This window comes from Meleagris gallopavo, chromosome 2 (genome assembly GCF_905368555.1).
Source record: "Meleagris gallopavo chromosome 2, MGAL_WU_HG_1.1, whole genome shotgun sequence".
Lineage (NCBI taxonomy): Eukaryota > Metazoa > Chordata > Aves > Galliformes > Phasianidae > Meleagris > Meleagris gallopavo.
The window spans coordinates 42,594,703-42,609,555 of NC_139405.1; the positions used below are offsets into that span (position 1 = coordinate 42,594,703).

General features: G+C 34.0%; 1 protein-coding gene across 2 annotated transcripts in view; it reads left to right on the forward strand.

Moving 5' to 3' along the window:
* PDE10A (phosphodiesterase 10A) overlaps nucleotides 1-14,853 on the forward strand; it is a 161,500-nt gene that overhangs the window by 131,464 nt on the left and 15,183 nt on the right. For both annotated transcript variants that reach the window (XM_085219878.1, XM_085219877.1), the window contains exons 12-18: nucleotides 1,095-1,187; nucleotides 1,900-2,086; nucleotides 3,324-3,466; nucleotides 5,339-5,422; nucleotides 7,800-7,950; nucleotides 9,391-9,546; nucleotides 12,836-13,008. In XM_085219878.1, the coding sequence (XP_085076004.1) occupies nucleotides 1,095-1,187; nucleotides 1,900-2,086; nucleotides 3,324-3,466; nucleotides 5,339-5,422; nucleotides 7,800-7,950; nucleotides 9,391-9,546; nucleotides 12,836-13,008 (987 nt within the window). The remainder of the gene's footprint in view (nucleotides 1-1,094; nucleotides 1,188-1,899; nucleotides 2,087-3,323; nucleotides 3,467-5,338; nucleotides 5,423-7,799; nucleotides 7,951-9,390; nucleotides 9,547-12,835; nucleotides 13,009-14,853) is intronic.

The following is a 14,853-nucleotide window of genomic DNA, read 5'->3' on the forward strand; positions in this document are numbered from 1 at the left end:
CTTTTATACTCCTTAATAATTTCTTTTTTGCTTATATCTTTATCTTTCTATATGAAAATTATTGTAACTTTGAATAAGAAGGTATGAAACATTTCAAGAATGATGTATACTGAAAGTGATGTATAATTTTAGTATTTGTAAGAGTGACACCGAGTCGGTCATCAGGAAAGAGTTGGAATTGGTAGACTGTTCAAATAATAAGAAATAGCAACTAGCCTAAAATCTGAGTGTACAGGATGAAAACTGACTGCTTTGACACTAACATCACTAGGGGCATGATACTACCCAGGCACGTTTAGATTCAAAAGTGTTCCGCATGTGATTCTATCTTCATATTTTTTTCTCCACAAATCATTTTATGCTTCTATTTTATAACTATTTTATATCAATTGAGAGTTACTTCTTACCAATAGAAACTTGTAGACCTTTTAGATTCAACTCCTGAATATGCTTGCCGTATTTAATTATCTTGTGGTAATTAGATATGTAGCTATTACCATGGTGTTGTTTGAATGTCATGAGATGAAACATACTACTTATTCTGAAGTATATATAGCAAATGTGTATGATGTTTAGCTTTGACATTTCCACTGGTGGTCTTTCAAGTTTTTGTTTGTTTGTTTTTAATCAAATCCATCTGCCCCTTGAATAACCAAGTTCCATATTGTATATGATGTGTCTAAGTTAAAAATAAATATGTAAAAGTGATGATGAAATTGATGTCTTGTAAAGGTAAATACAAGTCATAGGTTTTGTTCAAATGTCATATTTGTTAGGCGCAACCCAGGGTTATTGAAGACATTGAATTTTTGTCACTAAAATGTCTTACCATGGCATATTTTGTTTTCATCTGCATATACATAATATTTTCAGAAAGTTTTCAGAAAATATCTGTTTGAGCATGTGCTTTTTATTTTATTTACTACTAGTTGTTGTCTTCTAGTTTTTCTCCTAAAAGCATCGGCATGACGCTGCTCAGGAGCACATATCTCTTACTGTGCCCAGGACAGACTCCAGTGGAAAAAATAGCTTTCCAGATAGTTCTTATTGTGACTAATGCATTTATTTATTTATTTATTTATTTATTATTGCAGATTTTCTATAGAAAAAGGAATAGCTGGTCAAGTGGCAAGAACCGGGGAAGTCCTTAACATCCCTGATGCCTATGCAGATCCACGCTTTAACAGGTAACATGTTATTCACTAGGGGAGAAAAAAGCTCACCAAACTGCAATTATATTTCCTACTTACATTTCATATTAGAGATTCATTCACTGATCTTTGATATTCTGTTAAGGAGCAAACCTACAGATATCCCTTTATATACTTTTGCCGTTACTGATATTTTAAAGATAAAAATAATTTTAAAAAATTATTATTTTTATTTAATATATGTGTCAGGAGAAGAATTTTATTTTTTCCTGTTACAGAACTTTGCCAATTAAGTAGTCCTATTACTGATTTTCTGTATTAGCCTCCTTGGAATCAGACTGATTTTAGGAGTGGAAAAAAAAAAAAAAAGAAATTTTTGTTAACAAAGGACATGTGTAAGTACCTAAGCAAATTTAATTTAATGAACGATCAAACTGTACTGTTAATAAAGTATTGATTATTTATCCTGCATATGGAAATGAAAGAATTAAGAATGAAATGAAAGGATTAAGTAACTGTTTCTAAATCTGACAGCATAGATGGAAATACTTGAAAACTTTGGAGGTGAACTTTTTGCAGGTGCTAATTATGTCTACCTTAAAACTATGTCCTGTATTGTAAGTCCTCTTTTCTAGGAAACAAGCAATGGGTACTAATAATCTTGATAATATTGACTCAATATTAATAATATTGACTCTTTTTTTTTTTCTTTTTTTTTTTTTTTTCTTTCTTTTCTTTGGTCCTTCAGAGAAGTAGACCTCTATACGGGCTACACAACCAGAAATATCCTGTGCATGCCTATTGTGAGCCGAGGAAGTGTAATAGGCGTTGTGCAGATGGTGAACAAAATAAGTGGAAGTGCCTTCTCTAAAACTGATGAGAACAACTTTAAAATGTTTGCAGTCTTCTGTGCTTTAGCCTTACACTGTGCTAACGTGAGTTGTTTTCTTTTTTCTACGATTTTCTGAGATGTTGGTTATAACATGAAGACTTAGAATCTTACTTAAGTAGTTCATCTGCTGTTTCATCTTCCAGACTATTGATCCATACATCTGTTTCATTGAATTAATAAGGAACAAGGAATCATTTAATTATTTGCTGAATAGTTGTCCCTTAATGGATTGGTAGAAATTTGTTTGATGCTTCCTGAAATAATTGTATGCTAGGTACCTCGATTTTATACAGCTAAACTGCAAGAGAAAACTCTGAAAATTGAGTACTGACTTCTATTGTTTTCCATTAGAAAATATGCTTCTTATTCACCTTCATAAGTTACGATAATATGTTTTAGAAATTTAATAGGAGGGTGAAGATTGCATGTATTCTCTCTACTCCATAAGCTTCACATTCAAGAATATACATTGTAAATGTATACATTTAAATGCTGTGACATATAGTTAGTATTATTAATACTAGAAAAGGGTGGATAACTACTTTCATGTTGAAACCCTATATTTTCAGGAAAAAAACTACTATTCATGTAGAAAGTTCAAATAGTTGTATGGTTATTGCTAAGTAAGTATAAAAATGTAATGCAGAATAAATCACTCATATTAATAGGAAGTAAGATAGTATGTCAGTTAAGCCTGGTAGTTTACATGAAACCATTTTACATCATACTGCCATTAAACTGAAGAAGCAGATTTTATCTAAATTTACTTAAAACTTGTTCCACATGACTCAAGGCAAGTAAAGAGGCCAGCATATAAATTAAATCTGGGACTACGTGATCGTTCTAATGAGTGCAAGTTCACTCATTTTAATAGTGTTTCTTAGTATTCAAAGCACTGCTTTTGCTGTGTCCTCACTTGTTCATAAACCATACAGTGTTTGCAATAGCTGTGTGAAACTCTCAGTTAATTACAAAGAGTGCTTATTTTTTTAGTACCAAACTTCAGCATAGAATAATAGAATTACTTGTATTGGAAGGGATCTTAAAGATTATCCAGTTCCAACCCTCCGCTATGCACGGCTGCCACCAACTAGACCAGGTTGGCCCAGGGCCCTTCTAACCTGACCTTGACTGCCTCCAGTGATGTGTAAAGTTGGGCAGCCAAAATCGCAAATATTTTTTGTAAATGAATGGTTTAAGAGTAAGTGCTTGAATACAGGAAGGAAATGCTTTTTTCCTTGACTGAAATCTCACATTAATGTATGACTTCCCTTTTTCAGATGTACCACAGAATTCGCCATTCAGAGTGTATTTACCGTGTAACAATGGAGAAGCTATCCTACCACAGTGTTTGTACTGCAGAAGAGTGGCAAAACCTCATGCACTGCACACTGCCTCCACATATTTATAAAGAAATTGAACTGTAAGTACTTTTTCAATATGCAAACAACTGCAACCAGTGAAAAAAATGATTGGTTTTCCCTAAGCATAGTGGAGGATGTTTAAGGAAGCATTTTTATTGTAGAGCTAGCCCTGTATCCTAGGTGTTTATCTATCTAATACCCAGTTAAACTTCGTGACCTGTGAACAAAATGCATTTCTCAAAGATTTAAAATTATACGTTTTCAGAGTGGTAGCATTTTCCACAGCTATGTATACAGCAGTTACAACAGTTTTTTATTAAAGCTTTGCAAAGATGAGCTAACTCTAAAGAGAGCCCCAGAGGAGACTGAGTCGGTGTATCAGTAGTTAAGAATAATAGCATGATGTCACCACTTCTTGTACGTTTTAGAGTAAAAGATTCAGCTCCTTCCTGTTTTTTTTTTTTTTTTTTTTTTTTTTTTTTTTTTTCTGTGTATGTGTTTCATGCCTCTGCCTGTATTTCTTGAAGGAGGGGAAAATGAATGCAGATCTCTAAACTCCTGAAGATGATTCAGGGCTGTGAATCCTTGGTGCTAGGCTTTAAAGTTGGGGTCTAACTTCAGAGAAGGACTTCCCATCCTTTAGTCTACAATATCTGAATAGTCTTAGGCTTTCTCTGAAATAATTCAGTTGCTGTTAGTTCTCAAGGGTCTGCCAAGTACTAAAAGTACAATGTGCTTTTATCTGTGTTAGATTGGTGGTGCTAACACTGCGACTCATCTGAGGTCTTAAGTCACTGTTTCTGGCAGGACAGTAAATTCTGCTGTAGTGACCGGGTGCCTCAAATCAAAACTTTACAGTTCTGAGTCAGAAAGTCTAAACTGTTTTTCTTAACTTAATCTCTAGAGCTCACTCCTGTCAAGTGCTGAGACTGTAGCCATGATCAAGCAAATCATGCAAGCATCCGCTTAACAGAGACTGCTTATGGTTAAAGTTCATTACATGCTGAAGTGATTTACTTGAAAGCGAGTGTATTAGCAGCTTGCAGGATTACGCCCTAATATAATCTTACTCTTTGCAATACAGTTTCTTGTGCTTTGTTAGATGACATTATATAACCCACCTCCTTACCAAAATGATTTTTACTTCTAAAGATGGCAGGTTTCATTCTAAATTATATTCGCATCCTTTCGTTTGAGGACTCTGAATGCATTTAACCATTTTCCATGCAGTTCAGCTGCCTTTAGCTCTCTCACACCTGCTGTGCTGTTTGATATGCCACCTACATGCACAAATGTTTAGCTAGGTTCAATGGAAAGTAAATAGAAAACTTGTGGCACAGCAGGTGCAGGGAAAGGGGTTAATTAATAATAGAAGGACAAACAGTTCTGCTGGTCATGTCCCTAATGTTATGCCTAAATGTTGATACTGAGAGGAAATAAATCCTTAGCTCATGAAACATAAAAAATGCAGTATTCAATGCTGCATTTTTTAAGCTTGTGCTTAGTTTCTATTAGCCTGTAAAAGGTGACTTCAGCAAAATTAGACCAAGTCTCACCAAATTTTTGGCAGAAATTATGTGAAAAAAGCCAGTTAATATGACTTAGATACATCATTTATACAGTTCATGGGAGGAAAGTGATTTTAGGAGTCAACACAGATTTTTGTACATTACTTAAATGACAGATTCTTAAATAAATATTTATGTTTCTATGAATTAGACAAAGCCAAAGGCTAACCAACATAATTTCCTTGAACTTACTAGAAATATATTTATCTACATTGCTGGAAGACATAGCCTGTAAAGTCAGTTTTCTATGTATATTCAGAAACAAGTAAATGCTGTCAAATTCACATTATCTAGTCATTTTCACTTGCTTTTAGGAAGAATGAAAGAGCATTTGTTCTCACTAAGGTGAAACTTTCTTCTTAGATACCACTTTGACATCAGTCCGTATGAGGATGTCTGGCCTGCCATTTTTGTCTACATGGTTCACCAGTCCTGTGGGACAGCCTGGTATGAACTATACAATTTATTGCTTTAACTCCATTAATTATGGTTTTATTTATTTTGAAATGTTAAGTTCATTATTTTCTAATGCAGCGTCTTAAACTCCTTTGGAGTTTATTTGCTTTGCCTGCTCTGTACAGGCCTGTGAAAAGCAGGCTAAACTTCTTGCCCTAGCTTCTTGGTCTTTAATTCTTATTATTTGTGAACAGCAATACGAAAGAACTCATGATATTGTCTGAACAGTTGTGCTTCCTATACGTAGAAGTATTGTTTGGTTCTGAGGTGAAATTGGTTATTTTGCTTTTCAGTCTGAGGATTGTGAAGATATTAAAGGCACTCTTGTTAAAATCAATTATCAGCATAATTGTGCATTAATTATGGAAGTGAGCAATTTCAAAATTCAAAGTCATTTCATTTACGGTCCTTTCTCTCGGCATCTGTTACCAGTGCCAACATCAGCAGTCTCTTGACCAAGTATACTCCCATTGCTTAGAGAAAGGAACTTTATCACATTGTGGAAACATTTATAAATGGACAATTGAGAAGGGAAGTATGTTCCTGCAAAGCTGAGGAACATTTGGGAAGCATTTATTGGTGGCTGTTTCATCTTAATAACTAGATGAATTTCCATGCCCTCAAAACATAAATATAGTCAAACCTGGGGGTCTTTCTCTTCTTCTCTTCAATACTGCAAAGTGGATGATTGGTCTAAGTATAGTTCTGTACTGCTCAATACAATTAGGTTATTTCCATTCCTGAAAGAGTGACTGGGATTCGAGATTTGGGTTCATGTTTTCTTTCTACTTTTTGCCACTATCATTACTTTTTTAAGGTGTAACTTTGATGAGAAAGAATTGGTATCTACATGATATTTTTTCAAATGAGTCTCAACTCTCACATACAAAATTAAAGGAACAAAAGTGAGAAAAACATTTGAAGATGAGACTGTTGGGACTGACAGACTAGTGTTTAATTTCTGAAGGGACAAATAATCTCAGCTCTCCAAAAAGGACTTCAAGAACTTTGCAGCTGTCTTAAGACTAAAACATGATTTTAATTATATTGAGGAGATTGTGCCTTTAAGTATACACCTGTGTAATCTGTGACTGTCTTGCACAGGGAGGGTTTTTTAAGAAAAATTGTTGATACTCATTACAATTTCTGTTCTCTCATGAAACAATAATCTTTTACTGCTTTAATCATCCATACAAAATGCAGTTTTTTGGAGAAAGCAGTAGTATTCTACACTGAGGTAACATTGGTAATGATTTTCTCTTTAGCTTCAGTTGTTCTATTGAATAGATATTGGATGGATATTGTGTGCAGTTGAAAGCAACTAGTGTGATTTTCTGAGTTATGATGCAGTATTTTAAACAGTAGTTTTAACAATTACATCAGAGGTGTCTGACTTAACTTTCTAGAATTAAAAGTTAACTCTAAAGCTATTTTTGAAACACTATCCCTCTATTTTTACTAATATCACGTTAAGGCTAAAGCAGAAGAATAATTACCTTTCTCAGTGTGTAACCACAGAAATATATTTTCTCTAAATAGGTCTGTATAGTAAATTTGTGTTCACAGTTTTACCTGATAAATTAGAGATATCTAGCTTTACTTTCTCAGCTCACATATATTACATTAATACTGCATCCATGAGATATACAAGAAATAATAAAAATATAAATCTGTAAACAAAAAGAATTCTTTCCTTTCAAATGCAGTGTAGAGCTCTGATACGGCGGGATATAACTCTTGGAAGCATTCTTAAGCCACATAAGCCAAGCATAACAATTATTTAACAACTTTGTAATATTACTTTAATGAAAATATTTTTGATTTTGCTTACATATGTTAATATAGCAAGAAGACAAAAAAAATCATTTAAAATGATATCATTTGATGAAAATGGAGAAACACTGAAATACTTTTGTTTTTTTTTTTTTTCCCATTTTTTTTCCATTGTCATTATGGAGAATCTTTATATCTTTTATTCAAAACAATTTTTGTATTGGCATTTAACTGAAATGTTGTTTTAAACAAGATTATTTCTTTAATGTTTTTTTGCATAAAATCTTCTAGTTTTATGTTTTGAAAATATTTTACTTTCAAATTGTGAATTAGACAGTTTTGATATTTTATAGACTGAAAAAAAGATAAAGAAAAATAACTTGAAGGTTTTCTAAGTTTATGTAATTGTTTTGCCTGAGCTAGATATCTTGAACTGTGGGTTTTGTCAAGCATGTGCATGTTTTTGTCCTTACCAAAACTTGAACGCTCTCATAATCATTTATTCCCAGCAAGGAGTAAATCCAAGAACATCTTTTCCTCTGTTCCTTATTTTTTCTCTTATTTCTCATCTCTCACCAAACTGATTTCTTTCTAGCTTTGAACTTGAAAAGCTATGCCGATTTACTATGTCTGTAAAGAAGAACTATCGTCGTGTGCCCTATCACAACTGGAAGCATGCAGTTACAGTTGCACATTGCATGTATGCCATACTTCAGAACAACCAGGGGCTCTTCACTGATCTGGAGGTAGGTGTGATGACTGTATCAGTTACTAGACCTCATTAAGAAGAATTGACTATCTTAGATGATCTTCTGTGCTTGAGTTTTCCTGTCAGCTTAGACAGGATACAAAGGATCTCATGATTTCTGCAGTGGAGTTGATGTGAGCAGGGAGCTTAAGGAAGGAGAATTCTTCAAACTCTGTTTCCTTCACATCAGTAGCAGATTTGCTGTCTCTGTTTATATTTTAATGTTCTCCCTGTTCACCTATAACCATAATCTTTATTTTAATCATTCAGTTACTGTCAGATCTGTACTGAGGGGAAGGAAACACCTCGAATCTTAGACTCTGGGAGATCTGTAAGATTCTGTCTATGAGAACAGTGGAGAAGGGCTTGGTGTCACAGAGATAGTTGGCATATATGAGTAAAGGAGTAGAAAGGGTGGAAGGAAAATTGTTGTCTATGTTTAAAAAAAAAAAAATCACTGATTAACTTTTATTATATAAAAGTTTTCCTTAGTGTGTGTGTGCATCTTTTTTAAGATAGTTGCAAGGAGTTCAGAAAAATAAAAATATATATACCTTAATTAGATCGCTGTGAAAGTTCTGGTAATAAAACAGAAGGCTTATATGATTAGATGTTAATACTCACTATAAAGAACTGCTGGTTGTTTTTTGCCTATATTGCTGTAGGTGCAGCTGAGAGTGATGTTTATTATAAATGCTGCCTGAAACTTCCAGGCTGGAAGAACCTGTTATAGGTTGTGTATAATTTTGCCAAATACTGACCACTTGAGTTATGATTTCCAAGATTTCAGGCTTCATCTGGCTAATAGATTCATTTGGGGAAATTTCAGTTAAAATTGCTTACTAGAAGTATGTTTGGAAAAACCATGTTCTTGTTCAGCATATAAATATAATATAAAGTCTAGTTGAAAATGTTTTAGCGAATTCTGCTTTAAAAAAGGGTCTTGAAAAGTGGTTCTGCAATAAGCAGAGCATTTGCTGGGCTCGTACTGTAAATCAGCAAAATTATCCAAGTTTGAAAAAATAATGTTCCTTTAAAAACAAGAATCTGTATATTTGCACAACTGGGGAATATTTCAAGATCTCTTAACTTCCAGTGCTAACCAAGTAGTTGTGTAGTAGTGCTTAAAGCCGGAGAAGTATACCAGAAACTGCTCAAGTTCCTTCCTGAAGCAGAACCCCTGCAATAACATGTGATTGTGAAATAATGTTTTCTAACTTATAAGGTATAAAAAGATCTGAATTTCAGACAGAAGATTTTAATTCTGCATTTCCTCACTTCTTTGTTTCTTGAAATTTTGATGAACATTACTGTGCACTATTTAAAGGCAGTGCAATCCTAGTCCAACGTTTACAAGCATTTTGGGAAGACAGTGACATCTAGGGGCAGAAAATACATCTTAGTTTTCTTCTTCATCTCTTTTTTTTTTTTTTTGTAGCGGAAAGGTCTTTTAGTTGCATGCCTGTGTCATGACCTGGACCACAGAGGTTACAGCAACAGCTACCTTCAGAAGTTTGATCACCCTCTAGCTGCTCTCTATTCCACGTCAACGATGGAACAGCACCACTTCTCACAAACTGTGTCCATCCTGCAGGTAGGGTTATTGTATCTTCTGTGCAGTAGTGTCCAGTGGTGAATATACGAGTCACATCATTACCAAGTAGATTTTATAAAGCATGCTTAATTTACTTTCTGGATTGTAGTGCTCATCTGGAAGTACGGACAAGATTTGCCTTGATTTATTACAGCAATCTAAGATCCCAAGCATTTAATATTAGTAAGCCAAGCATTCAGTAATAGTGCAAAATATAGCTTTTCTGAAATCCTGATGTTACAAAAATACTGTGCATTTTAAGGTCTTTATTAATGATCTTCCTCTGGATATGATAGCTTCTGAGTCAGGGAGAATTTCCCTTAAGACTGTACGTAATGGGAACTTCAAAAATGAAAATAAGTTTCTCGCTTAGTTACGTATTTTCAGTAGAATGTGTTTCAACAATGTCTTCAACTGTCCTGAAATTCTGAATAAAAATTAAAGACCTGACAAACGTTTGTATGAGAAGCTTGAAAACCTGCTGTAATAAATTCCATGAATGTTAAATGTGTGGCATGAAGTGTATCTTTACCTAGAAGCAAATGGTAATTTTGCACGCATGAAAAGTTTAAGCCTATTTTATTATGTTATGATATACTCTTTTGTTCTTCAGCAATTGGGAAAAAAGACCAATAAGGTAATATTCTCTGATAGTTCAACTATAAGGTAAAGTATCTGCATGTTTAATTAACAGAAAGCTAGAAGAAAGCATGCAGATACATTTTGGGAAATCAAAGTGTGTTGCTGACACACAGATCTTTTCTCCTTGGTGAAAAAACTGTTCACGTTCAATTTGAGGACAAAACTCTCACCTATGAAACAGCTGCCAGTCCATAATGTACTTGTGCTGCTGTTTTTCCTTTACTGTGCACATGCCCAATGCATAGCCTAGCCATGCTACTGTACCACTAATTCATTGTTAACTTCTCTTTCTTTCTGATCTTTCAGGGGGAAGATATTTATTTTCTTAAATACCTAATCACCTTTTAGGATTATATGTATTCTGTATTATATTCAGAAGCACATCTTGTGATTATGGTTTTAGGTATCATATACGTTTCATCAGGGAATGGAAGCTTTATCTCTGAATATTCCTCCATGTGGGAGGGTGTAATTGAATCCTTCAGTGGTGGTATGGCATTAGTTTTTTAGTATTCATTCTTCATGTGTTTGGGCGCAGTAGTCCTCAGTCCAGTAACATTTCTCTGTCACACTGTGGCTATATGAAGCAGAATTCAGTCATTCTTTAATGAACATTTTGCATTTATTCTACAGAAATGCAGTGAAAGTTGCATTTACCAAAAAGGTGGGGAATCTTTTGCCTCTGTGCTGCCTTTTATCCTTGTCTGTCACAGCCAGTTGAGTGCGAGGAAAGGCAGATAAGTATTCAGGTCTCTAGAGTAACTCAGATACTGACTGCCCAAGTGATCATAGGTGATGTTTAGAAATATAGACATAGTAGATCAGCCTTTTGAACTTGTTTTGATATTGAATCAAATAGCCTTTCTGTTTACTTACAAAACTTTTACAGAAGAAAGAAAGAAAGGAAAAAAAAAAAAACTAAAACAACATCAAAAAAAAAAAAAAAAAAAAGAAAGAAAGAAAACCAAGTAGTCTTTCAGGATTTATCTCAATGAGTTTTAATTTTATGCTAATAACCCGGACTAGTTTTCACTTGAGCCTTTATAGCCACTTTGTTCATTCACTTGTAATTCTGGTTTATGCCATAAGTTACAAATATGGAAGATTTTATTCACTAGCTCTTGCTCAATGGGGAAGAAATAAAATCTTAGGAGCTATACCTTATATGTACTATGCAAAAGCCTGTATAACAGATGTATAGTCAGAACCAGCAGCTTTCATTTGTAATTAATGACATCAGTTTTTTTTAGTACAATGAACAGGAGCTGTCACAGTGGTCTTCCTCGAGTTGCAGTTTCTAAAGCCTGGATAGAAGTCATAGATCCAAATCTAGCATAATTTAAGTTTCAGGGCACATACTGTGTTCTCATGGATTAGGTAGCACATCTGGAGAGGAAAACTCTAAAACCCCAAATCATGAAAATAAATAGTAGTCATTTCCTTGTTGCAAACTGTTGATGATGGGTTAAACATGTTCTGAATTTTTTTTTAACATTGTGTACTGTGGCTCAGGCAGCTGTCAAAGGTGCATTAAGAAAGACAGATAGATTGCATTTTCTATTTGTTATTCAGAACAAATCTTCTTGTCCAAGTAAAAAGTGTTGGAAAATGACATTTATGTTCTGAATGGTGAAAGAAACCAAGTCTATTTGTACCACAGAGGAATTATTTTGAACAAATTATGTAAATGCTTGACAAGTCGGGGAAACTTTTGATGAGCTTCAACTCAAATGCCAATTAAATGTCAAAACACATCTGCATTTGATATATTTTAATCATATTTTCTATTTATGAATGTCCACACCTTGACACGACTGGCTCATTCTTTTGTATTTCTATGTTTCCTCTCAACAGTAGGGAAGACTTGTGACAAATTGCTTTCAAAAGCTTAAAAAAAGTGAACGGTGTTGACTTGACTTAAAATGTGATGTGAAGCTGTGAACAGTCACAGTACATGGATATTGTCAGTTAAAAGTGAAATAATATATGGTGGAAACTGAAAAGCGGTATGTCGCCAGAACCTCCATAGTGGAAAATGTTTTCTTTAGTTTATAAGTCAGTCAACTTAAGGTTGAATAAAGCAGTTTTTTTCCACTGAATGTTCATGTACATTAGTGTAGTGTAATTAAGCTTGCTTCTAAAGAGAACGTTTTATCAGTAAATGCAACAATTGCGGGCACGTTTCATTTGCAACATTCTGAAACCAAGATTATCTTAGAGCATTAACTTGGCTATTTCGTTGTCTGTATTACTTGTTATGCAATATCAAAAATGGTTCTTCAAAGTGAATCAGGCATTGAGTTTACCAGCTTGGCAATGAAGTACTCTGGATCGGGATTAAGTCACAGGTTCCCAGGCTTATGCTATTAGGAAATACTGTACATACAGTGCTTATAAATTATAGCAGAAAAAACTAGCATTTTTCTCTATTAATATCTTCAAGCTTCAGAAGGAGCAGTCCCAAAATCAGATCAGTGGTTTAGTCATAGTTTCATGAGACCATTTAAAAAGCAAAGCTAAAAATGGGAATTTGCAACAAAAATTGTTATTTTTTGTAAAACTGTTGTAACCTGTCTGGTGAAGTAAAGACTGAAATCTTCTCAGAATTAGAGCTTGTGCTTTTTATTGTTTTTTTACTTTTTCATAGCTGGAAGGGCACAATGTCTTTTCCAATCTGAGCTCCAGTGAATATGAGCAAGTACTTGAGATCATCCGGAAAGCCATCATTGCCACAGACCTGGCCCTGTATTTTGGAAATAGAAAACAGCTTGAAGAACTGCATCAGGCAGGAGCATTAAATCTTAAGAACCAAGCACACAGGTAAAGCAAAAGACCAGAATTAGTTCATCAGAGCATTTAATCCTGGTGCACATTATTTCATTTGGATTTCTTCTGCATAGTTCATTAACAGCTTATCAGCAGTAGAAAGATAGTGCACAGGCAGTTAAGTGGTGGGAGAAAAATGAAGTGCAATAATTATATTATTTGTTATATCATTCCTTTTTTTTTTTTTTTTTTAAAGCATATTTCTTGAAAGATTGTTCCTTACTAGAAGCAAAGTTATTTTTACTTAATCATTGGATGGGAAAATATCTCTTAGCCTCTCCATAAAGCACTAACAAACCCAAAACATAATTTAATTGCCAGCTCAGCTACTGATTTCACATAACATTCTGACTTGATGAAACAATTGAGTCTAGAAGAAATTCAAGCCTAACAGAGAAACAAGAGAGAACTGTATTTTATTCTTTGTGAATTAAGATTGCCCTAAGTTTTAAAACTACACAAAATATGCATATATTGATGTTCATGTATACATAGCTCTTTTTGTCCACAAAAACGTAACATCCTGAATGTCAGATACATCCCATAACAAGGTTGATTAAAACGTTCACTACAGCACTCCCTACAATGCTGCTGTACTGGAAAATCAATGGATCTTGTCTTGAACTAAGGCACAGCAAAATTAGAAAGGTGATACAGCAAGATATTAAGTCATATTTCTGATTTCGTTTTGAAAAGAACTCAGTGCTTGGATCTTCTTTACCTATCTGAGGGATTTTACAAGTTCTGGCAGTAGTTTTGAATAAATTATCACAACACTGTTGGAAGTGCTTTTTTTAAAAGCTTAACTCACAGTATGGAATTGAAGTTAATCGAGCTTGAGAAAATGTGAATATTTCAAAAAAGACAAAGGTATAGTAGAGTAGGTGCTGATAACTTCAAAATAAAGCTTATGATGAATATTGAACTTAGGGGTTATAAAGTTTGAATAGGTGACTTTTTAGACTATGATTGAATATTCTGTTGTATTTTTTATCCTTCCCTACTCCCTTAGAGCATATTCAGTGCAAAATCATACACCCTGTAATATGACATTAGTTTGTAATACCGCTAAATAATCTGTGCCTTTTAGTTTGTATCTGTAGAGCAAAAGAAGTCATGTACTAGATTGCTAAATATGGCATTTATGTGTGTGATTAATCCTCATTTATAATGCAGGGAAATTATAGTTTGCCATTTATCTATTAATTATATTGTGAATGTGTGCATTTTCCATGGTAACGTCTGTTCACACAGCTTCTATGACTGCTGTCATATTGGTGTGAAAGTTAGCAAATTATTTGTACTTTCAATGTAACATACATTGACAAAGATGCAGGCATCCTTAAGTGCCATCTTAAGTACTCCAGAAGGTGGAAATCACATTAATTAATTCATTTGTTTGACAGTTTTCTTTATACAACTTAGACTTAAGCACTGTATATCTAAGGAATAGAAGATAAGTGTTAGAAAATAGTTTAAAAAATATTTTTGTGTGTTTTATGCCAATAAACTTCACAGTCCTGTGGATCTTGTTCAATTATTCTGTGAAGAGGCTAGTCAGTGTAGAGGACAGAGTAATGTGTAGAAATCTTGTTCTGTTGGTGTGGAATTCATTCCGCTAAAGCAGCGACTTTTAAGGCAGCTTAGTTGTACTCTGATGACTGCAGTATTGGGGCTGTTGTGGAAACCTCACTTTCTATAGCTCCAATATTTCTTTAGCAGAGCTTGCATTTAGATCAATTAGATCTGATCCACTGTTTTCTAAGACAGATCTTCAGTAATTTTTTCAGATAGAAATTGAGTTAAACAATCCAGACACTAGCTGTTGCCAGAAGTAGG